We start from the raw sequence: 25,385 nt of genomic DNA on the forward strand, positions 1-25,385 counted from the left end.
TTTCCTTATGTGTGTGGTCCATACAAGAATTTCACTTGTTCATCAAATGGATTTCAGTTACTCAATAAATTTGGCTGAGTAGAACACCGAGAAGACAATTTCCACAGGCAATCTCAAATCACAGTTTAAAACCAAAAGTCAGCTGTTGTTAAAATTGAAATTTTTCTGACCCCAAGACTCTTGTTCATGACCCTGATAAAATAGAATAATATATTTGAACAACAGCTGATTCCAGGTGACTGCTGTTGATCAAAATCAAAAAATTGCAGACAAAGAAATTAAAACCCCCAAAACTTTGCTAGCATTTGATTTTAATGTCTACATCAGTCACTTTTTCTATCACTTCATTTTCTAAAGCCATAGTAGTTTTAGAACATATGCTTTATTTGGTTGGAAGTACTGATGTTTACATTATCTCCAGACTATTGGACTGCATAAATATGCTAGCAATAATCAGTCCTACTTAGATACCAGCTAATACATTTTAAAAATACCTCACATGAATTAATTCATGCTCCCCCTGAATTTGATGAACTTCTATTTCTTAGTAAGATTGCTAAATACTACAGTTTTCTCATTATTCAAGTGATTTACTAAACACAGGCGCCAGTGCAGCTGCCCTATTGCTCTTGCATTTTAGAAACCTTTCTAAAACCAAATTCCTTTGCCACTGTGCCACTGGATGTGTATCTGCACCTATGGCATTATGCTCCACCGCAACTGTGTATACATGGTAAATTTTTATGTCTGGCATTTCATAATGTCTTGATCTCCATTCGTCTTCCTTTTTCTGCAGGTTTCCCAGTTCCTGAGGTGAACTGGTTTCGGGATGGCCAGGTTCTCTCTGCTGCAACTCTGCCCGGTGTGCAGATCTCGTTTAGTGATGGCCGCGCTAGACTGGTGATCCCCACCGTGACAGAAGCCAACAGCGGGAGATACACTGTGCAAGCCACCAATGGATCTGGGCAAGCGACTAGTACTGCTGAGCTGCTGGTCACAGGTACTCACAGCTACAGAAAGGCACCTCTCTCTGCCTGCTACCAGTCTGAGGGGTGATTGGAAATAGTTCAGATTTCAAGTACATGATCAGCAAAAAATAGCAAAGCACATTCCTTTTCCTAAAGCGGTCTAGAACTCAGCGTGTGTTCTCAGCAGTAACGTCTAACAGTGTCCTTTACATTTTAACTCTATCAAGTTTAATCTTGATCTCACAAACTCTTATTCATGATTACATGACTCAAGCATCTGGCTCAGCCCTTATACATGTAGCTCCTGACGGTCTGTCATGCTGGCTACATTGAAATCGCCCATAAAAGAAAGGATGAATTTCTGCAGGATGGAGTCATTAATGATATCTAATGGTATCAATGATATTTAACAGAACAAGTCACATAAAGGTCCATACCAAAAGACTGTGCTTAATTGCTATGGTTACAAGCAATATATCTGGAATTCTAGAAACATTTGCAGTCATAGGTGTAATTAAAAATAATATTTTGAATGTTTCAGAAGGTACTATCATCTGTCAGTAGCCTGTGAAGAAGAAATAGACCTCACATACTTCTAGTAATGAAAGTATCTAGTACTTGCCATTCTTTTCAACAGACACTATTGTTTTTCTGTTTACTTCTTTAATAAAAATGCAGCTGCAACAGCACCACCAAACTTCTCACAACGACTACAGAGCATGACTGCAAGACAAGGAAGTCAAGTTCGACTTGACGTGAGAGTGACTGGAATCCCTACACCTGTGGTGAAGTTCTATCGGGATGGAGTAGAAATTAAAAGTTCCCCCGATTTTAAAATTTCACAAGAAGGAGACCTTTACAGCTTAATAATTGCAGAAGCATATCCTGAAGACTCCGGCACCTATTCCGTAAATGCCACAAATAGTGTGGGACGTGCTACTTCAACAGCTGAATTGCTAATTCAAGGTAACAGAGCTGAAGCTGCAGGCCATGAAAATCAGAGCATTAATGGTAGGGGTGTAATATGCACCACTCATTGCGTTTATATCAACAAGTTAATTTATCATTTCTTTCTCAAGAGTTATTAACTTGCTGTTAAAAAAAAATGCAGTGTCTTTGATTAAATTTGCCAAAGACTTTTGTCTGAGACTTAAAAAGACCTTTTCTCCAGAATGGGTCTTCTTTAAGCAGAGGATATAGTTGATGGAAAAAGTGTGGGATACCTTGAGTTCTCATTTTGGTCTGTAAATCTCTCAAACTTTTATTTGTAAATTGGCTTTGATAGGACAGATAAATTAGACTGCACAGATTTACCTAGTCTTGTGAAGGAGGCTGGTAAGGATGAGGACAGTTTTCAGAGAATTGTGGCAGGAAAACATGCTACCCAGAGCAGTCTTGCTTGGATTTCACCTCAGTCAGGCTTAGAGGTTCTGTAGTCATTCAAGATTCAGGACTGATATGAATAATCTACAATGAATGTATTTTGTTCTGCTTTGAGGTTTTTTTCCAATGGCTTGGTAATGCAGTAATATTGTTTCAACTGTTTTCACAACTATCTGTCTGTAGATATTGAAGGCAAAAAAGATGGTCGTTTAATTATTTTTCTGTTGTATATGTAAATTTTTTATATAATTGGAGTTGACAATTCATTTATTTCTCTGTTTATTGATTGTTAACATATGCAATTCTTCTGACCACGTTTTCTTTCCAAAGGCGAGGAAGAAGCCGTTCCTGCTAAAAAGACAAAGACAATTGTATCGACTGCTCAGATTTCACAAACAAGACAAGCCAGAATTGAAAAGGTATAATTTTCAAAAGCAAAGCAGGTATGGCTAAAATGTGGAGGATTACTTCCACAGTCCCTCACCCTAGTTTTCCTTTTCTTGTTTTTCATTGTAGAAGACTGAAGCCCACTTTGATGCCAGATCACTTACGAGTGTTGAAATGATGATAGAAGGTGCAACCACCCAACAGCTCCCACACAAGGCACCTCCACGAATGCCTCCTAGACCTACATCCAAATCACCAACCCCGACAACTGCTGCAAAAGCACAAATGGCACGACAGCAATCACCATCGCCCGTCAGACAATCACCATCGCCTGTAAGACATGTCAGAGCACCAACACCTTCACCAGTAAGGTAAAATCACTATTCTTTTGGGCAGTACTGCTTTTGGAATCACTTTTACATACAGAAGTAATGCTGTAGAATGAGAGCACAGTATTAAATGAAAGAATGGACCGACTTAATAATGACTGGGTTTTTTCTGATGGTGAGCTGTAATGTGCTATGTTTCCCACTGCTACAGAAGTGTGGGTTCCCTATGTAGACTTCTATACCCTACTGTAGAAAATCCCATTTGATTGCTCTACATGCTGCCAAAGTAGCACTCACGGCTCAATTTCATGATGAAACAGGGAAAAAAAAAACAGTAGAGCACCTGGCTCTTGATTATTTTAGATGAAGAGAGAGAAGAGCAATGACACTGATGAGTGACAAACAAAATGAAAGGATATGTAAAAAAACCTTGAACTCATGTTCCATACATGTGCTGGTAATAACTACAGAAACAATATTTTGAAGGTAGGCAAGCTAAATGTGATTATGGAAAAATGAAGTTTATGTCTGCTGTGTAGAAGGGCCAGAGAGGGAAAGTGAGTGATGTGAAGAGCACGGCTCGTGGTCTGGGAGACCCCATGAGGTCGGTGCTGAGGGGCAGGTAAAGCCAGGAGTGTGCTGAAAGTCCTGCAGTTGCAGTATCCTAAGTACCAGCATCATGGAAGGAATGTCTCCAAGCTAAATGCTCAGAAGAGCCCCATTTAAGTTACCAGATCTGGGTATGCTGGTGAATTTTACCCCACAGATAATAACTTGCAAGGAGAGGAATAAATGGATTGATAGCAACTAGCTGTAACTATCAAACTACATAAATGAAAAAGGAATTCGATAGCGACATCTAGAGCACATATAGAACTAGAAATTTGCCCTCCCTTGCTAGTCAGACCCCTTTTAGACACACAACACGTTAGAAAAAGAAATCTAAAAATTTACGTGATGCTGCTGCCCCCTACTGCTGCTATTTGTTAACGCTCTCTGGGAAATACAGCGCAAAAAATTCCACTGAAAGAAATTCTAAGTTAGAAAGCCTGTTTAAGAATTTTGGAAAACACTTTAAAACTGTCTGCTAGGATTAGGGCTGAATTTTTGGAATATCAGAATTTAGAAACTAGCACTTTCCAAGTGGATATAAATTATTGCGTCTGAGATCTGTACATGTAAGTGCAGGAAAAAATATTCAGCACTGATAAGAAATTTGCCTGGATTATGGGTACATATATGGACAACACTGACAGTAAGATGTAGTACAGGAGTACATCCAGTTGTTTTGCTAGGTGGTAGCTACATGACATTTTTCTCAAGATTGGTTACAATTATGATTTTGTCTCTCTACAGAGACTGGACCATGACCATATTATGTAGTATTTACAGCCTGCGAGCCTTTTGTATTATTCCTATTGGAAGAATTAGGATAGAGCAAATGCAAAATAATTTTTATATCTCAAATATATTTGGTTGACTGAAATTTCTTTTGCCACTTTTTCTTATTTCTTTTTGGAAACTAAGCTACTACAAAGACATGTTGAAGTTATGAATGACAACAGTTAGGCATAATGTTATAAAAACAAGTTAGTGTAATTTACAAGTAGAACCTCTCGAAAACCCTTCTTAAAATGAATCTACACATTACTGGAGATAGCTACATGGGGAGTGAGTTCAAGTTCAGGCTGAAGATGTTTATACAATTATCATTCTGTGGCAGTAGATTAATGATATTGATTCTGGTTTTTTTTTTTTTTTTAATAGGTCCGTTTCTCCTGCTGGGAGAATCTCCACCTCACCTATTAGACCAGTGAAATCTCCATCTCCAATCCGTAAACCACATGTAGTGACAACAGCTGGGGCTGATGTCCTTCCTCCTTGGAAGCAGGAAGGATACACTGGAACCATGGAAGCCCAGATGAAGGAAACGAGAGTATCCACAAGCACTACCCAAGTCACTGAGGAAAGATGGGAAGGGAGATACGGGGTCCAAGAACAAGTCACTGTTACTGGCACTGCTGCTGGCGAGGCGGCCGCTGGTGCTAGAGAGGTAAAAGTCTCTTTCTGGAAAAAATAGTGGGTTTGGTTTGTGTGGGGTCTCACCACTGCTGGATGGATCTGCTAAATGGACTCTGAGAGGCTATGTGTAAAACCTTGTGTGCATCTGCTATTGAGAGAGAGTCCTGATGCAGATGTGGAAATGCTTCTTTGCAGTATTCTGTCTCTGTACTGGTTTTGTGCTTCTTCTGAATGTATGCAAAATATGAAAAAAATGTCTTTTGATGTGACTAATATAGGTGAGAAAGGACAGTGAAAAAACAGCAGCTATTGCTACAGTTGTTGCTGCTGTGGATCAAGCCATGGTGAGAGAACCAGCTCCAGGTGTTGCTGAGCAAACTGCTAAAAGGACAGCAATGACTGCAGTCCACGTTCAGCCTGTTCATGAGCAGGTAGAAATAGAGCACAGGCATTCTATGATTTCCCTCTATCCCTTCATCCAACACGCAAACAAGGCGTGAATCACTGTGAGGAATTAACAAGATGTTACCCAGTGCACTGCAAAAGCATGCATACTCATCTAGAACACCTAGACTGCAAAGGAATGCTCAGGTTCATTTACACCATCCCATTCCATCATAACAGGATTGAACTAATTACTCTTTTTAAGTTGCTTTCTCTGAAAGTGATCCTCTATCCTCTCTTCTCCTTTATTCTCTAACATTATTCTTAGAATGATTACTTTTTTCCTCTAATATCTCATTTATAATTTCCCCACTAGAAATAACATAGTTCTCCCTTAGTATTTTTCCTTTACTCGAATTCCTCTCTTATTTTTATTTCTCTTCTTATTTTGATGATCAAATTTTTAAAATGAATTCTAAGGCTTTGGTTTTTTTTTTGTTGCTACAAAAATCAGATGAAAAAGGAGGCAATGGTAGTAGTTACCAGTGATAAAACCACAAAACAAACAGTGATATCAAGAACTAGAGAAGGAATTGTAACTTCACAAGAACAAAGACACATCTCTCCTGAAAAGGTGAATACAGATTGTACCTGAGATTTTTTTATGCCCTACCTTGCAAAAATCTGATATCTCATACAAAAGACAAGCCTATGAAGAAGAAAAATGAGATACTGTTATTATTTCTCCCTTTTATATATGTTCACTCTTCCATCTTACAGTGTATCTTTTTCCTGTCTCTTCTCTTCTCTGTGATTACTCTCTTTCACTTTTTATTTCACTTCCATTATTTATACCTAAGAATGTGATGGATAAAGTTGCAATAACTAAGACAACCTCTCTTTTCTCAAGCATTCTTGATAATTTAAAGAATTGACAGGTAGAAAGCAGCTCTTAAATTTTGTTGGGGGCCGGGCGTGTCTGTAGGGGGTTGTTCTGATATTGTCTCCAAGCTTGCATTTGTAGCCTGCATTGTCTGTTGGCAGAACAGGGGGTCAGAAAAAAAATGGAGGAAAAACTCATTCTGCATTGAAATCGATTTTGAAAACACAAATTATTGATTTGAGTTCAGATTATTTTAACATGTATTTTATCAGAAAAATGTGATTTACTGGAAGATGAGCTTTTATAGCCAATGTTTTATTTGCATTATAGTAGAAAGCATGAGGAAGAAAGTGTAACCTCTCTTTAAAGCACTGAGAAACAGAAATCCACCTGGGCATTAATCAGAACTTAGCATTTGAAAGCTAAGTCAAATTCTTGTCAAACGAAAGTTTCATCAAACCTATTTTTAGTTTCTCACACTTTCTCAAAGTGATTTTAATGCAGGGCAGTTTTTCTTTGCACCAAATTTTTTAGTACTGCTTTCAGTAGCAAAACAAGCATTTGTGCAATGTTTTATTATTTTTATGTTCACTGTTTTGTACAAAGTCCGTTTATGCTTTTATTGTTGTTTCCAGACTAGATAACTTCAAAATACAGAATGTGACATCTTTGCTCTCTTTAATTTCTATGCTCTTTTCCAAATATATTGAAATTCACGTATCTTATATTTTAAAATAAAAATTAAAAGTTCCTTATTTGTAAATGTCCAGGTGAGAAGAGAACCAGAGAAAACTCCAGTACCGACAGTAATAATTGCCACAGACAAAGCCAAAGAACAAGAAAGAATAACAAGAGCTACAGAAGAAATAACTACCAGACATGAACAAGTGCACATTGCTCATGAACAGGTAAATAAATTGATATATTACAAACTAGGAAGTAGAAAGTTTCTTCTCTCATTCAAATAAAAATCAATGTAATATATAATGACTTTTCATTAACTTCTCTCAGCATATAAGACACGCTATAACTTGAGTACAAAGGTATAACTCCAATTCTGAAATCAAGTTTCTTTCTTCTTGATATACATTTAGAAACATTATCCTGCTATCAAAAAAAGTTGTGTAATCATGACAACAGGCATAATCAATTACTATTATTTTTCTTTACCATAAAAAATAGATAAGAAGGGAAGAAATGAAACCTTCAGTACCTAAGGTAGTAATTACTACTGATAAACCTAAAGCACCGGTCATAATATCGAAAAGTAAAGAAAGAGTTGCCACCAAACAAGAACAAGTGAGCATAACACGTGAAAAGGTGAATAGCACTGTTTTGGCCATATTTGGCTTTATCCTTTCTTCTTTGCAAACCTCTTGGTTTCCTCAAAAAATACTAACTGTACATTTCCAGCTCATTTTTTCTAAGATTATTCCACTTACAAACTTTTAGACCTACTGCTAATTAGACTAAATTATTTCATCTTGATCTTTTTCTCTTGTTTTCATTAATAGGACGCTCATAATTATCTTCTGACTGATGTTTGGAGTGGACTGACTGACTCCTGAAACGCATTTTAACTTTTTATTTAATCATTACTTTTATTTAAATAGGTGCGAGGGTATAACAATACTTATCACTATAATACAGAGATGTGTGCAGTGCACAAGGATCTAACCCTTCAACTCTCCTTCCCTCTTCCCATTTCAAACTGTTTTCTCATTGTTCAAATATCCTTCAAGACTGAATGTAACTGAAACTCTTATTTCTGCTATAAAAACTAGATTAACAAGGAAGCTGAGAAAACTACTGTAGTTCCAAAAACAGTTGCCACTGCTAAAACTAAAGCACCAGTCACAGTGTCCAGAACTGGAGAAGAAATTACATCCAATGCACTGTTACAATTTGGTTTATCTGCAAACCTTACATTTTAAGACCTACTTTGGTACAACAGAATGCTCTCAAACTAATTCCTGAAAACATACCCATTCAGGGGGATGATTTTCAAGTAAAAGAGTCAGTAGGATTAAGTTTCTAGCACTGAAGGGATTTATATCCCACCCTGCTAGGAAATGTTGCATTTTAAGCTGTAGTCTGATTTATCTGTGACAGTCTCCTCTCAGTGGCTTTTAAGCAACATTTACTTATTCATATTTCTGATTCTGCAATCTTTTTTTCTATTTGACAATTCCATGTAATTTAATGGTTGTCAGATGAAACAACTTCTCTTTATTGAGGTATGAATTGTTCTTTGTACAAAACAAATTTTAACCTCCATTCAGGTCTGTCCAGTTTGTTACTTATGACCATCAGACACTTGTTGGCACTGCTTTGTTCCAGTAGGATTCCCACAGTAGGAAAGACCCACAATACAGTCAGGAATTCTTACATGTGCAAGAAAAGCATAGTTGACAATAACTGCTGTTTAAAATCGATCTACCTACAGTGTAGTACATTCATAAAATACTTTTATAAAATATAAGTAAATGAGTGAAGCATATAAAACTCACTGAGAGTCAGACTGCTAGGTGAGTTCAGTCCCTTGTTATATGATAGAAACTTAGGGCCAAATTCAAGCCAGGATAAAAAATTATTCGGAAAGCAACAGTAATACTGAATAAGCGGTCCCTGTTACCTAAACACTGCTTTAATAAGAAAACAAAATCTCTGTAAAGGATTACATTTTGGCCTCACCTAAGTAATTTTAGTTTAAGCTAGTAATGGTTTTGAAATCAGTATGAAATTATCTTATAGGGGTTTTTTTCCCATTTTCAAGGCATACATATCATATGCTCTGTTGCTCTGTCCAGATCAGTTATGACAGTAATAACAACCAGTAGTAGTAGTCACTATTATCTACTGCTGGCTGACTGGGCAGACCTTTGGACCCTCATAACAAAGTTGCAAAGTTGACAGTATTTATGAGTTATTAAAAACACATAGAAGTGCGGATACAAAAGCATTATTTTCAAATTATAAGACATATCAGTCTCCCTTCTTTTGCAAAATCCTTTAAAATAGATCAGTACTGAATTAACAGATATACCTGATGTAAAAATTTTTATGGGTGTGTTTCTTAGTAAATACATTCACAATAGATGCTAGATGCATTTTTTGCATCCACAAGAGCTATAGGGAGCTGATGAGCATACTTTAAAACTATGTGCACATTTACCTACCTTCATACTCTTAGACAAGTGGACACAATTGTGGCTGTAAAGTATTAGAATTAGTCTTGCAGAAAAATACTGATATGCTAAAACACAAAAGCACAGATATATTCTGAATTTGCAGAGATAGCACTTAAAGAATATATTTGCATTGAATTTACTGATTCTTAAGTGTGTTTACAGGTGCATACTTTTGATCTTTTCATCATGACTTTTGCAAAACCATAAAACCTCTCTGTGGAATATACTCAACACTGTAATGGTTTGTCACATATGCAAGATTTCAATATAGTTATGAATATGTGTATAAATTCTGCTGATGTTATTTGCAGACTCAAGCTGGAATAAAGGCTGAAGCTGTAGCTACAGTCGTTGCAGCAGTTGATCAGGCACGTGTTCGATCACCCTGGCAACCAGAACTAGCAGATGAAGCTTATGTAAAGGAGAAAACTTTGGAATATGGTTATAAAGAGCACACTGTAACAGACCGTGGTTCTGAGGCCCCAGCAGAACGTCATGTTGTCACCAAAGAAGTCAAAACAGTCTATGTTCCTCCTGAGAAACATATCTCAACTCCTGAAAAGCAGGAAGTTCATATATCAAAAGAGGTTAGACTCTTTTTTTCCATTGCATTCTTTTCCAGGAACTCTGTCCCAGTAAAATCTGTTTCAGTTTAAAGAACAGCTTCACTTTCAACAACTATTTTCCTTACTTTGTGTAGATAAAAAGAACAACAGAACTTGAGAAAACAATTCACGTTGAACCGCCACGGCCTCGCACAGCAAGTCCTCACTTCACAGTCTCCAGAGTCGCTGTTCCTAAACCAGATCATACATACGAGGTAAGCTGAAGCTGCATCCAAGAGGAGCAGCATGCTCATTTTCAATAGCCAGTAGGTCATTCATGCCATTTGGATTTTCCCCCTACACTCTGTTTTGCGGAGAAAAGAAGAAACCTCACAACTTTATAAAAGTTGTAAAGCTCGGTATGTTTATTTACGGAGCCAGACATATGCAGAGAAAACTCTCCTCAAAAGGCATGCGTACCTCTGAGAACTTCAGATCTCCTTTTATCCCCCTCTCAAATACATACGCATACAGTTTCACAGTAAGTTCATACATATTCATTTTTATGGGTTTCGTGTGACTTTTACCACTAGTTCCTTTATATCAGAAAGAATTCTGAGGTCAGGCTGACTTGCCCTTACAGCAGTCCCTGTCTCTCTCTATCATCTTCTGTCTCCTCCCCTTTATCTCTGTCCTTCGCTGAAGTAACTTTGCTGAGCTTAGGCCTTGTAGCCTGGCTAAATAACTACGATTTCTAACCACAGACTCAACTCAAAAATGTACATTTCACCTAAATTAAAATGGATTTCTATCCTGGAAAATTTTCACTTTTCTTCAACTCCAGTGTGGTGATTCCCCAAGAAGAAGAGTTGTGTGCCCCTTGCAATTATTTTTGTTGGCTTGTTTGACAACAATGTTCTTCATAAAGAACACTGCTGTAAACAGACAAAGGAATTGCTAAAATACAATTTGTTATTATTACTTCTTATTTAAGTAATCTTATAAACTGTTTGAGAATGCAGCTTCACTTCTTAATGACATACAGTGAAATTGCAGATATTTGTCATGCAAGTTACATTTTTTAAGCCGCACAAGTATCCCTCTTTAATCTTATTATGTGCATCAGTTCACCCACACACTGCTTTTTTTTTTCCTTGTAATTAATACATGTTAAGCTAATTTTTAAATAGAAAAAATCCAGACTGACTGTATAATATGATACCATCAATTTTTAAATTTGTTATTCCATTTTGCTGTTGGACTCCTGTACATAGTATTAAAATTTTCCAGTTATTAATTTTCTCATTCAAGCATACTTTTTCTCTTCATCTGGAATTTAAATATTATTTTCCCCCAAATATGATTAAACACTGTTAAAAATATTTTTATGTATTTTTAAAAAGTTTTTCCACCCATAAAAATATTTTGAAATCAATTATTTCAATCATTGGAAGTTATATAATTAGTAGTGTTCTTTATTGCAGTATTAGACAGACTAGATGGAAATCTAAGGCTTCAATGAAGAAATGGAGAGAACATTTCTTGTGCCCCTTAAGAGCTTAAGAAGCTTAAGAGCTTCTTGACCATTTAAAGGTGAAATTCTATTTGAAAAAGAAAATATTTAAATCTTAGATCAAAAAATAATACAGGGATATTATATGTCTGGCATTCTGCTACTGCAATCTAAAACTACTGCTCTTTTTTACATATGGCTTTTGCTGTGTCAAAACCAAGTAGCTAAGGAAGCAACTGCTGCATTTGCAATCTGCTCAAGAAATGCACTCTCTCCTTTGAAAATAAGACAACAATAAAGGTGCAACTCCTTTTCTTCTGTTCCCTAGGTTTCAATAGCTGGAACTGCCATGGCTACTCTGGAGAAGGAGCTATCAGCCACTTCTGCTGCACAAAAGATCACCAAGCCTGTGAAGCCACCTCAGCTAAAGCCTCATGAAGTCAGGCCTAAAGCAGAGCCAGCTGCCCCTCCACAGTTTCCCTTTGGAGAGGCTGCGGAGATGTATAAGAGTCACTATGATGTTGAGACTAAAAAGGAGACAAGCATTAAAAGTGAAGCAGTGCGGACAGAGCACTTGATGCTGCATAAAGAAGCTGAAGCAAAGGTATGTTTTTAAGGAAATTTCTGTCACTTTGACTGACTTTTATCTTAAAAGTATGGAGTAGCCTCACTTTCTTGCTGTCTTCATATCTCAATTTTCCACTTCTAAAGCAATCTGCTGCCTTTTATTTTTTCTTTGTTTTACACAGATTCTTGTTAGGACCTAATATTTACTTACAACATGCAAAGAGTTCATATTACCTGATTTATTTTCTTATTTAAATTATACTTTGTTCATTATTGTCCTCTAAACCACCTAGGTGACAGAAGCTGCCAGAGTTCCTGTACCTGCAGAAATCCCTGCTACACCACCCACCTTAGTCTCAGTAAGTAATTTGTATGTAGTAGATTTTCACCCATTCTATTTTCTAATTTTTATTGCTTAATACTTAACCATTAAAAATTGGCTTTATATAATCATTTTAACTTTGAATTAGATTTACTCAGGCATATAATTTATTTCTGATACAAAGTCTTCTTGATGGTCTTTATGGTAGTGATTCTTCCCATTTATGTCACATAGGTTGATCTACCTGCATAAATACGAACTTACCTTTTCATGTTGTTAATAACAGCAATGTTCAGAGACCCTAAAAGCCAGTTTCAAATACTTCCCTTTGGAAAATGCCTTTTATTCCCTTGCATTCATTGCTTCAAAGAACAGTGTTTTGAACTAGATGTTAAATTTTCCATTCAAACAGGTCTTAGATATTTGAGTATCTGTTTAGTATTGAAAAGGTAAACTGACTGTGATACTTTATTTTTGTCACACAGGGCCTCAAAAATAAGACTGTGACTGAAGGTGAGTCTGTCACTCTGGAGTGCCAAATATCTGGACATCCTCAGCCTACAGTGACATGGTACAGAGAAGACTACAAAATTGAGAGCTCAATGGACTTCCAGATCACTTTCAAAGCAGGACTTGCTCGCCTTGTGATTCGTGAAGCCTTTGCAGAGGACAGTGGAAGATTTACCTGCACTGCTACCAATAAGGCTGGGAGTGTCAGCACTTCCTGCCACTTACATGTGAAAGGTAAGTATATTTATAGAATCATAGAATTGTTAAAGCCGGAAAATACCTTTGAGAACATTGATTTCAATCATTAGCCCAAAACTGCAAAGTCCATGACTAAACCATGTCCCTAGGCGCCACATCTACATGTATTTTAAAAACCTTCAGGGTAGAGAAGGTATTTAAAAGTTGGTCCCAGATGACTCATGGGCAACTGGTTCCTTGCTTTATAACCCTTGACAGCCTTTTTGGTGAAAGGTTTCTTTATATTCAAACTAAACCTCCCCTGGTGAAACTCAAGGACAGTCCCGCTTGTCACTGTAGAAAGTTAATAATTTTGTTAACTGTATTTTGCTTGTAATGTATTTTGGACATTTAAAACATATGTCTTGAGTTGTGTTCTGGGGTTATTAGGTAAAAAGGATGTAAGAATATGAGGAAAAGGCTGATAACTACATATTCTTTTTATGTTAAGTGAACTCATTGCTTAAGGCCTATTAAGATATTTTAAAATCCACTTTATCAAATTTGCCTTTTAGTTACTGAAGAAACTGAGACTCGAGAAACCATTTCTGAGAAGACTGTTACAGAAGAGAAACGGTAAAGTTACTTTCTAAACAGACTGCTCCTGTCACAGTCATTACATTCTTGCATTCTGTTTTATGAGACCTTCAGACATCAGCTCACTCACCTGCACTGAAATCTTGTTTCAGCTATGTGGAGACAAAGGACATTGTAATGGAAGATGTCTCTGCTGCAGCAGAGGAAGTATCGGGAGAACCCATACCTCCTTTCTTCATAAGAAAACCCATGGTACATAAATTAGTTGAAGGTGGGAGCATAATTTTTGAATGCCAAGTAGGGGGCAACCCAAAGCCACATGTCTACTGGAAAAAAGGCGGAGTTCCTCTCACGACTGGCTACAGGTACTATGAATACAATACCCAAAGTCTATCTTAACATAATTTTTATGTATATTTAATTGGCAATGTCATAATTTGATTCCCTCAGTTATGCTGAACCAAATAACATCCTTATTTCTATGAAATAAAATATTTTTTAATGTAAAAGTTATAGGCTCATGTCTTAATGTGTGACTTTAAAAGGTCATAAGTTTTAAAATATAAATATTCAAAAGACTATAAAATAAGATATACCCATGTGTTATACTTATAAACAAATCAAGAAGTTTTGTATTTGTTTTATTCTGCCTGTGCAATGCTTGCATTCGCTCTACATAAGTCTTGTCTGTAGAAAGCAACATACCTTCTAGCTGAGAAAAAAATATTACATTTGTAGCATTCTTGAAATGATACGGTGACCAATACAAAGGCACACATTCTGTGTGCACACAAAATAAACCATTATATTGTGTCTGATAACTAGACCTCTTATATTTTAGTACTGATGTTCGGAACCTATTTATTTAGTGACAACTAAAAGACCAGTACTCTAATTTCAGCATGGTTATTTTTCATATGCTACTTTGTATGCTCATTCATTCAGTGAGAATCTCCTGTAAAAGTTTTTTTGTGCCTTGTACAAGTTAGGAGTGTGTTTAACTGTAACTAAAAGCAAATTAACTAAAAATTAACTAAAAATTATAGAGGTTTTTTTACTTTTATGTTTTCTATAGATACAAAGTGAGTTACAAAAAAGAAACCGGGGAATGCAAACTTGAAATTTCCATGACTTTTGCCGACGATGCCGGAGAATACACTATTGTTGTTCGTAATAATCTTGGAGAAGCTTCTGCAACGGTCTCCTTACTAGAAGAAGGTACATTTTATATTAAGGAAATGAGAACGATATTTCTTAAAATTAACTTCCAAATGGCAAAAAATATTTTAAATTGTGCTGCAAATTCTTTGCAGCTTAGTTTATTCAGTTCAAGAAACAGAAAGAGAGATCTAGTTCCTCTGTTTCTGCAAAACAAAATATCAGGCCCTTGAAGTTTGTACTTGTTTTCTCTATTCAGTCCAGTGAAAACCAAAAAATTTATCAAAATTAATTTGTTCTCAATTCTTAGCTGATTACGAAGCCTACATAAAATCGCAACAAGAAATGATGTACCAAACTCAAATGACTGCATATGTACAGGAACCTAAAGTGGCTGAGGTAGCCCCACCCATTTCCTATGGTGACTTTGAAAAAGAGTATGAGAAAGAACAAGCTCTAATTAGGAAGAAAATGGCAAAAGATACAGTGATGGTCAGAAGTTTTGTAGAAGATGAGGTATGTCTATCCCTCCATACTAATTTTGGGTACCAACATTTTACTGTACAAATAATTTATTTGCAATGTAATTATCTGACACAGAAAACAAAACTAATAGTCTTGCTTTTCTATATAGGAATTCCATATTTCTTCCTTTGAAGAAAGACTTATCAAAGAAATTGAACTCAGAATTATTAAGACTACTTTACATGAACTTCTTGAAGAAGATGGAGAGGAGATGATGGTTGATATTTCCGAATCTGAAGCTGTAGAAGCAGGATTCGACTTAAGATTAAAGAACTACAGAACCTTTGAAGGGACAGGAGTTACCTTCCATTGCAAGACATCTGGATATCCATTGCCAAAGGTACCCCAAATTTTTTTTTTTTTTTTTGTAAATCATTTGATGCTATACTTGAAAGAAATCCCTTAACATCTCATTGTCAAACATTCTACATTCTGCATAGGAAACAGTGACTTTCAAAACAAATTCAGTCTTCTGGTTTGATATCAAGCCTAATTTTCCTTTTGTTCCTTACTAGAATACAGTTAGGTTGGTTAGCCAGTTGAGAGGTAGGCTGGATTTACCAACTAAGTTCGTCTTGATTTTGAGTATCTCTGAGGTAGCCCAGGCCAGTGGGGAACACAGTAGCAGTCCAGTTGAGGTTACTTTGCTCTTCATTAAAATGGGCTTTATATCTGTTTCTAGCTCCAAAACTTGTCTTTCAGGTTGCTATGCAAACATCTTACACTAGTCTCCTATTTCAAGTAAAAATGTTAATGTTTCACACATATATGGTGGGCTGTGATGTTTTCCAGCTGAAAAATTGCAAGTTGTAGTATCTCATACTTACTAGCCATTAATGGATCTTTACCTTGAGGAGAGCTCACATAGCAGTCTACTGTTTCTTTCCATGCAGGTGGCATGGTACAAGGATGGCAAACGTATAAGGCATGGAGAGCGCTACCACATGGAACTTCTGCAAGATGGCAGCGCCACTCTGCGTTTACCTGTTGTTTTACCTGAGGATGAAGGAATTTATACTGTCTTTGCCAGTAACATGAAAGGAAATGCCATTTGCTCAGCAAAACTCTATGTTGAGCCAGTTGCACCTACAGCAACTCCAGGTTATATGCCAGGACCCGAAGTTATGAGAAGATATAGGTAGGTACACAATAATATAATTTTATGACACCTCAATCTGCTGAGATAGTCCAAAAACTCATTACATAGCAGTTAAATAAGCTTATGCTATTGGAGTTTGCACACCTTCAGAAAAGGTCTAAACGCTGTTTTCATGACTCATATAGATTTTTGTGCTAATTTAAATCAGAGAAAGGCAAAGGCTGAAATCTGTTTATCATGTCAGTCCATTGTTATATGACATTGCCATACACATCTGTCTTATCTCTTCCTTCCAGGTCTATCTCTCCACGGTCTCCAAGCCGGTCTCCTGCCCGCAGCTCTCCTTCTCGTTCTCCTGCCCGGAGATTAGAAGAAACTGATGAAGGGCAACTAGAGAGACTATATAAGCCAGTTTTTGTGCTGAAACCAACATCATTTAAATGTTCACAGGGGCAGACAGCAAGATTTGACTTAAAAGTTGTTGGCAGACCTATGCCAGAGACGTACTGGTTCCATAATGGTACATAAGCCTCATTTCTATGAAGAAATAATATTTTAAAAAGTTTTTTATGTCTCATGGAGACTGTCCTTGATTTCAACTGTTTTCTTTTCATCTGTATCTGCAGGCCAACAAGTGATTAATGACTACACCCATAAAATAGTGATTAAAGAAGATGGTACGCAGTCATTGATCATTGTTCCTGCAATGCCTGAAGACTCTGGAGAATGGGCTGTCATTGCTCAGAACAGGGCAGGCAAAGCTTCAGTCTCAATGACACTGACTGTAGAAGGTATCTTCTGTATTTTCTTTTATATTCTGTATATCATCCTTTTTTTAGCAATCTGATGAGTTTCTTATTTAAAATCATGGCTTTTTCATTTCTTCTTAATGTGGTAACTTACATTTTCTCTTCCAGCTAAGGAAGACCTAGTCAGACCACACTTTGTGGAAAGGTTGAGAAATGTCAGCGTGAAGGAGGGCTCTAGACTGGAGATGGCAGTGAAAGCTACTGGTAACCCTAATCCTGACATTGTATGGCTCAAGAACAGTGACATCATTGTGCCTCATAAATACCCCAAAATAAAGTAAGGATTTTTATTCTCTTTAGATCTATTGAAATTTAAATTTTATTTACATTTTGTTTAATTTTATTTAAAATACTTTATATAAGTTAAGTAGTAAATAACCAGAATCCTGCAAAATACTTCCTGCAGTTTCACAGAAGGAATTCACTAGGGGCTTTTGCATTGTAGCAAGGATTACAGATATAAAATACATTGTAGGATTCACTCAATATTTTTCCAGCCTGTGTTTTCATATAGTTTCTAAAAGCCATCACAGAGATTTACTGAACTTTTGTGTCTCTGATTTTGAAGACCTCTGCAGGCAAAACTACCACAGAATTTAAGACTGGTTTTTATTGTTCTTCTCTGTTTGATTCTTAGGCACTGCACTCCCAAACATGAATAAATGTAAACAAAATGTTTATTACCTCCAGAGATTTACCTTTGGAGGCTTTGAACTAATTTGGAAGAAAGGCGAAAATGAATGACAAAGAAGGGAAAAATAGATAATCTTTTTTTTCATATTTCAGGATTGAGGGAACCAAAGGGGCCGCTGCCCTTAAAATTGAATCTACTGCCAGGCAAGATGCAGCATGGTATACTGCTACTGCTATCAATAAAGCTGGGCGGGACACCACCCGCTGCAAAGTAAATGTTGAAGTTGAACACACAGAACCTGAACCAGAAAGGAAATTAATAATTCCAAAAGGAACTTACAAAGCCAAGGAGATTGCAGCACCAGAGTTAGAACCTCTCCATCTGCGTTATGGTCAAGAGCAATGGGAGGAAGGAGATCTCTATGACAAAGAAAAGCAACAGAAACCATTTTTTAAGAAGAAGCTCACATCTTTAAGGCTCAAACAATTTGGACCAGCACACTTTGAATGCAGGCTTACACCAATTGGCGACCCAACCATGGTGGTGGAGTGGTTGCATGATGGCAAACCCCTGGAAGCAGCTAACAGACTCCGCATGATCAATGAGTTTGGGTACTGTAGCCTGGACTATGGGGTAGCCTATTCCAGAGACAGTGGAGTGATCACTTGCAGAGCAACTAACAAATATGGTACAGACCACACATCTGCAACTCTGATCGTGAAGGATGAGAAAAGTCTTGTGGAAGAATCCCAGCTGCCAGAAGGCAAAAGGGGACTCCAGCGAATTGAAGAGTTAGAAAGAATGGCCCACGAGGGTGCTCTACCTGCTGTTGCACTGGACCAAAAGGAAAAACAAAAACCAGAAATCGTTTTGGTTCCTGAACCTGCAAGAGTCCTTGAAGGTGAAACAGCACGATTCCGCTGCCGTGTGACTGGCTACCCTATGCCCAAGGTCAACTGGTACCTCAATGGACAGCTCATCCGTAAAAGCAAAAGGTTTAGACTCCGTTATGATGGAATCTACTACCTGGATATTGTGGACTGCAAATCATATGACACTGGAGAGGTGAGAGTCACTGCAGAGAATCCAGAAGGCTTTATTGAACATAAGGTAAAACTTGAGATCCAGCAGAGGGAAGACTTCAGATCTGTTCTTCGTCGTGCTCCTGAACCCAAACACGAGCCTGTAGTTACAGAACCTGGGAAACTTCTGTTTGAGGTACAGAAGGTAGACAAACCTGCAGAGGCAACAACCAAAGAAGTGGTGAAGCTGAAAAGGGCTGAAAGAATCACTCATGAAAAGCTTTCAGAGGAATCTGAAGAGCTGCGTAGTAAATTCAAGCGCAGGACAGAAGAGGGCTACTATGAAGCCATTACAGCTGTGGAACTTAAATCTCGCAAAAAAGATGAATCATATGAAGAAATGCTAAAAAAGACAAAAGAAGAACTTCTTCACTGGACCAAAGAGATCCCAGAGGAAGAGAAGAAAGCACTTCCTCCTGAAGGCAAAATCACCATTCCAACATTCAAACCAGAGAAGGTGGAGCTTAGCCCAAGCATGGAGGCTCCCAAGATTCTTGAACGAATTCAAAGCCAGACGGTAGCCCAAGGAACAGACGTACACTTCCGTGTGAGAGTGGTGGGAAAACCTGATCCTGAATGCCAGTGGTTCAAAAATGGTGTTCAGATTGAAAGGACTGATCGTGTGTACTGGTACTGGCCTGAAGATAATGTTTGCGAATTAGTTATCAGAGATGTGACTTCTGATGATTCTGCCAGCATCATGGTGAAAGCAGTAAATATAGCTGGTGAAACTTCTAGCCATGCTTTCCTGTTAGTACAAGGTAATTTCAATTCTTTTACTCATCCTACTGCTCATCATAGTGTGTTAAGTCTGTTTGGTTAGTGCACTGCTGATTGTTATATATTGTTTTGTAGCCAAGCAGTTAATCAGCTTCACGCAGCAGTTACAAGATGTTGTTGCTAAAGCAAAAGACTCCATGGCAACTTTTGAATGCGAAACATCAGAGCCCTTTGTGAAAGTGAAATGGTTTAAGGATGGAATTGAGATTCATTCTGGAGACAAGTACAGGATGCACTCAGACAGAAAGGCTCACTTTCTTTCCGTATTAACAATTGACATGTCTGATGCTGATGACTATAGCTGTGCACTGGTAGAAGATGAATCTGTAAAAACCACTGCAAAGCTTACTGTTGAAGGTAAGAAGCATACAACTCAGTACCATGACATACTGTTAAAGTGAAATCAGCTTCAGAAAGAAATAAAAGTATTTAAACAGACATCTAACACCCTTAGAGATGTGGAGCTGCTTTCATACTTTTGGAATCCAGTATGAAAGTCTAGAGATGTATTTATGTAAGATGGTTACACTATATATCTATATCCATTCCCTTAGGCTCATTTAATAACTTTTTTTTTCTTCAGGAGAATCTAATCAAGCTTGTTTACAAATGTAATTATTTGCCTTTAGGTGCTGCAATTGAGTTTATTAAAGAACTTGAGGATGTTGAAGCGCCAGAATCCTTCTCAGCTGAACTTGAATGTGAGGTTTTCCCAGAAGATGCGGAGGGGAAATGGTATCATGGTGATGTTGAGCTCACTTCTAGTCTTAAACATGTGATTGCATCCCGCCGTGGTCGCCAGACCCTCACTATTAAAGATATTAATAAAGATGATCAAGGAGAATATAGTTATGTTGTTGATGGGAAAAGGACTCAATGCAAACTGAAGATGAAGCGTAAGCATTTCTTACATTGTCTATATACTATCATTTTTCTATTTTATAGCATGTACTATAGCTGTATCATTGTTTCCCAGAAAGCTTTAATGTTCAATATTCTGCCTCTTATAAGTATTCATTAACTTCATTTAATTCCACAGCTCGTCCCATGGCAATTCTTCAAGGACTAACTGACCAAAGAGTCTGTGAGGGAGATATTGTGCAACTTGAAGTCAAAGTCTCCCTAGAAAATGCAGAAGGTGTCTGGATGAAAGATGGCCAAGAAATTCAGTCAAGTGACCGTATTCATATTGTGCTGGATAAACAATCACATATGTTGCTCATAGAAGATGCCACAAAGGAAGATAGTGGAACTTACTCTTTTAGTGTTCCTGACCTTGAGCTGTCAACCACTGGACAGATCACAGTTTACAGTAAGTCACTATGATGATTTTGAAGGTGTGTTTGATTTTTGGCTCCTTTAGGATTACTTTTTAAAGACATAGCTTTTCTGATGATGAATATTTTTGTAACTTGGCAGGCGTGGAAATAGTGGTGCCTCTAGAAGATCTTCATGTAATTGAAGGAACAAAAGCCATCCTTGAATGTAAAGTTTCAGCACCTGATGTGTCCTCCTCAAAATGGTACCTAAATGATAATCAAATAAAGCCTGATGAACGTGTGCAAGCTGTATGTAAAGGCGCCAAACAGAGGCTGGTGCTCACCAGAACCCATGCATCAGATGCAGGACGCTATAAGCTAATGGTTGGCAAAGTGGAAACAAGCTGCAATGTCACAGTTGAAGGTTGGTGTTTCTTAAGAAGCACAGTTCTTTGTGAAATGATTTCTTTGAAAACAAAACTAGTGGAAACAACTAATAAATTTATGATTTATTCTTTTTATAGAAATTGAGATTATTAGAGGTCTTCATGACATCACCTGCACTGAAACACAGAATGTGTCCTTTGAGGTCGAGCTCTCCCATTCAGGAATTGATGTAATTTGGCATTTCAAAGGCCAACCCATACAGGCTGGTCCGAAATATAAAATTGAAGCACGTGGCAAAATATACAAATTGACAGTGGTAAAGATGATGAAAGATGATGAAGGAGAATATGTCTTTTATGCTGGAGAGAAGAAAACATCTGGGAAGCTTATAGTAGCAGGTTAGTAGGGTTAAAGTCCAAGGTTTTTATTTCACTGTGATTTAGAAAGTACCCAATGGACTTGGAGCAACAGTGCTGTTCCAGTGGGAGTTTGTCTTTAATTTATCCTTTTTTTTATGTTCTCCTTGCCTTTCCCCTTATCTTTTGTGATTAGTATAATTTGAATCCTCAAATCTGCTGTGTTAATATATTTTGCTAGATCAGAAGAACAGTATGAAATGCTGTATTATGCTTTTGATGTAATTACTGTAAGAAAGAGGTTTTGTCTTGTGCGTTCTCAGTATACCTGTGCTGAGGATAAAATAAAAGATAAAAACTAGGATGGAAATAAGAAACATATTTTTGTAATGTTCAGGTCATATTGTACTCCTGATTTTCCCCAGAGCTCAGAATGACTATGGCCATGCTGCAAATTAGGGCAAAGAATTCTAGCATCTACTTTTTATTTCTGTTTGGGGGAAAGCTGAACAGCAACACAACAAAAGAATGTGCTTTTTCTTCCTAACAGGCGGTGCCATTTCAAAGCCTCTCAGTGACCTGACTGTGGCTGAGTCCCAGACAGCTGTTTTTGAATGTGAGGTGGCAAATCCTGAATCAGAGGGCCAGTGGCTACAAAATGGTAGACCACTAGCTATGACAGATCAGTATCGTGCTGAATCTGATGGTGTGAAAAGAAGGCTTGTTATCCCTGCAACCAAACTGGAGGACATGGGGGAATACAGCTATGAAATAGCAAGCTCAAAGACATCTGCCAAACTGAAGGTTGAAGGTCAGCATTTTCTATAGTTAACTGATGTCTTTGAGATTTATTCCAGCATCACTCACTCTATCTTGGACCAGTACTTAAGACACAAGTAAAATAAAATAAACCAAATAAAAAACCCCAAACAAACAAAACCCTGAGCCTATCCAATAACAACAACGACAAAAACTAAACAAGCAAATTCCCAACCAACCAACCAACCAACTAACAAAACAGACAAATAAAACTCCAAAAACTCCAGAAACCAGATATTTCTCATGGATACTACAAGTAAAGCTTCCTTACTGTGTTCCCAGCACACTACTTTGCTGGAAAGTGTACAAACTACTATATACATAAAATGAAGCAGGATTATTCAGTTTTATTAAAATTCAATTTTAGGCTTTAATTTTGATCTATTTTGTCAAGGTTTTTTTTCTATTTTCTTCCTTTTTTTTTCTAGCTGTTAAGATCAAGAAAACCCTAAAGAACTTAACTGTGACAGAATCACAGGAGGCAGTTTTCAGTGTAGAACTGACCCACCCTGATGTGAAAGGAGCTCTATGGATTAAAAATGGTGTTGAACTTGAATCAAGTGACAAATATGAAATTACAGTGAAAGGAACTGTTCACACACTGAGAATCAAAAACTGTGTTGTCACTGATGAGTCTGTTTACAGCTTTAAACTTGGAAAAATAGGAGCAAATGCCAGGCTTCATGTGGAAAGTAAGCTATTCTGGTTTGAATATTTGCTGTAATGTGTGTTTTGAATTCATATCATACACAGTGCTGAATATTGCTAACTTTTTTCCTCAAGCTGTCAAGATCATCAAAAAGCCAAAGGATGTGACTGCTTTGGAAAATGCTGTTGTCTCATTTGAACTGAGTGTTTCCCATGATACTGTACCAGTCCGCTGGTTCCATAAAAATATTGAGCTTAAACAAAGTGATAAATACAAGATGATCTCTCAAAGGAAAGTTCACAAACTTATGCTGCACAACATATCTCCCGATGACGCTGGGGAATACACAGCTCTTGTTGGGCAAATCGAGTGCAAAGCAAAACTGTTTGTGGAAAGTAAGTATTGTAAGAAAGTAGCTATATGAATTGTTGCACCAACACTGAGCAACTTGACACTTCATTGCCTACTATCCTTGGTTTTTTGCAGTCTTCCAAACATACTAACCTTTAGAAAATTCTCTCTTTTTTCCCCATAATTTTAGGCATACACATCACAAAGACCATGAAAAGTATTGAGATCCCTGAGACCAAAACTGCCTCTTTTGAATGTGAAGTTTCTCATTTCAATGTGCCAGCTGTCTGGCTGAAAAATGGTGTGGAGATTGAAATGAGTGAAAAGTTCAAAATAGTTGTCCAAGGGAAACTCCATCAGCTCAATATAATGAACACCAGCAGTGAAGACTCTGCAGAATACACTTTTGTCTGTGGAAATGATAGAGTCAGCGCAACCCTGACTGTAAAACGTATGTAAAAATTAAATTAACCAGAATATTTTACAGTTACCAGTAATAAGTTTGTGTTAACACATGGACTTAATGATATTCTGACAAAACCAGCAGACTGTAGAGGCGTTTTTGAACAACACTAATAGCCACAACAGCATGTTTTAAAAGCGATTTAGAAGTGGTGAACTTGGAAGTCAGATCCTGTGTTCTTATCTTTAGGTCACCATAGGAGACTGAATTTGGATTCCTATGTCATTCAGTAGTTGTGGGACATTTAATTGTAATACTGATTCTGAACACAAAATGTATGTTTTCATATTTCCAAAATCTTCTTAAAGAAGTTGAAGCATCTCTAATCTGGTTAACATGCATTTAAAATAAAGTAAAACAGAATGGAAAAAAAGCAAATCATGTCCATTCCTTTCCTTTTAGCCATCCTAATTACCTCCATGCTAAAAGACATCAATGCCGAAGAGAAAGATACAATAACCTTTGAAGTTACTGTTAATTATGAAGGCATCTCATATAAATGGTTAAAGAATGGAGTAGAAATAAAATCGACTGATAAATGCCAGATACGAACAAAGAAGCTTACACACTCCCTCTCCATAAGGAATGTGCATTTTGGTGATGCAGCAGAATATACTTTTGTTGCTGGAAAAGCAGCTTCATCAGCCACTTTATATGTGGAAGGTATTTGCTCTCTTGATTTGTATGTTTAGCGATTTCTCGGGCTTAAATATCATCACAGCACTCATTCTACTTTTTTCTGCCCTAGCTCGTCACATTGAGTTTAGGAAGCATATTAAAGACATCAAAGTGGTGGAGAAGAAGAGGGCTATTTTTGAATGTGAAGTTTCAGAACCTGACATTCAGGTCCAGTGGATGAAGGATGGGCAAGAACTCCAGATTGGTGATAGGTAAATTATTGCTTGTAGACCATATTAACTTTTGGAGTGTGTTTTCCCCCAGGAAATATCTAGCTCACTTTCTTTTCTGATGTGCTCAGGATGAAAATTCAGAGAGAGAAATACGTCCATCGTCTCATCATTGCTTCCACAAAGATGTCTGATGCTGGTCAGTACACTGTAGTAGCAGGTGGAAACACATCCAGTGCCAATTTGATTGTGGAAGGTCGTGACATCCGCATCAGAAGTGCCCAGAAAGATATTCAGGTAAGGCCTATACAGATGAATAAATATTTCATAGCTTTGTGACTCAAAGAATAATGCAAGGGAAGAGCAACAATATCTAACCAGAAAGAGT

At 37.3% G+C, this 25,385-nt stretch overlaps 1 protein-coding gene across 29 annotated transcripts in view; it reads left to right on the forward strand.

Moving 5' to 3' along the window:
* The window catches only part of TTN (titin), a 238,208-nt gene that overhangs the window by 5,706 nt on the left and 207,117 nt on the right, over positions 1–25,385 (forward strand). For all 29 annotated transcript variants that reach the window (XM_074548385.1, XM_074548386.1, XM_074548390.1 and 26 more), the window contains exons 3-38: positions 797–1,000; positions 1,647–1,934; positions 2,682–2,770; positions 2,868–3,109; positions 4,835–5,120; positions 5,368–5,520; positions 5,988–6,107; positions 7,127–7,264; positions 7,539–7,676; positions 9,859–10,134; positions 10,248–10,367; positions 11,934–12,209; positions 12,466–12,531; positions 12,980–13,238; positions 13,757–13,817; positions 13,931–14,143; positions 14,854–14,996; positions 15,247–15,452; positions 15,571–15,801; positions 16,355–16,599; positions 16,857–17,080; positions 17,187–17,351; positions 17,478–17,646; positions 18,156–19,846; positions 19,941–20,222; positions 20,495–20,761; positions 20,905–21,177; positions 21,285–21,548; positions 21,649–21,909; positions 22,418–22,678; positions 23,115–23,378; positions 23,470–23,730; positions 23,877–24,137; positions 24,552–24,812; positions 24,898–25,039; positions 25,129–25,294. In XM_074548385.1, coding sequence (XP_074404486.1) covers positions 797–1,000; positions 1,647–1,934; positions 2,682–2,770; positions 2,868–3,109; positions 4,835–5,120; positions 5,368–5,520; positions 5,988–6,107; positions 7,127–7,264; positions 7,539–7,676; positions 9,859–10,134; positions 10,248–10,367; positions 11,934–12,209; positions 12,466–12,531; positions 12,980–13,238; positions 13,757–13,817; positions 13,931–14,143; positions 14,854–14,996; positions 15,247–15,452; positions 15,571–15,801; positions 16,355–16,599; positions 16,857–17,080; positions 17,187–17,351; positions 17,478–17,646; positions 18,156–19,846; positions 19,941–20,222; positions 20,495–20,761; positions 20,905–21,177; positions 21,285–21,548; positions 21,649–21,909; positions 22,418–22,678; positions 23,115–23,378; positions 23,470–23,730; positions 23,877–24,137; positions 24,552–24,812; positions 24,898–25,039; positions 25,129–25,294 — 8,966 coding nt within the window. The remainder of the gene's footprint in view (positions 1–796; positions 1,001–1,646; positions 1,935–2,681; positions 2,771–2,867; positions 3,110–4,834; positions 5,121–5,367; positions 5,521–5,987; positions 6,108–7,126; positions 7,265–7,538; positions 7,677–9,858; positions 10,135–10,247; positions 10,368–11,933; positions 12,210–12,465; positions 12,532–12,979; positions 13,239–13,756; positions 13,818–13,930; positions 14,144–14,853; positions 14,997–15,246; positions 15,453–15,570; positions 15,802–16,354; positions 16,600–16,856; positions 17,081–17,186; positions 17,352–17,477; positions 17,647–18,155; positions 19,847–19,940; positions 20,223–20,494; positions 20,762–20,904; positions 21,178–21,284; positions 21,549–21,648; positions 21,910–22,417; positions 22,679–23,114; positions 23,379–23,469; positions 23,731–23,876; positions 24,138–24,551; positions 24,813–24,897; positions 25,040–25,128; positions 25,295–25,385) is intronic.

The sequence above is a fragment of the Zonotrichia albicollis genome, chromosome 10 (genome assembly GCF_047830755.1).
Source record: "Zonotrichia albicollis isolate bZonAlb1 chromosome 10, bZonAlb1.hap1, whole genome shotgun sequence".
Taxonomy (NCBI): domain Eukaryota; kingdom Metazoa; phylum Chordata; class Aves; order Passeriformes; family Passerellidae; genus Zonotrichia; species Zonotrichia albicollis.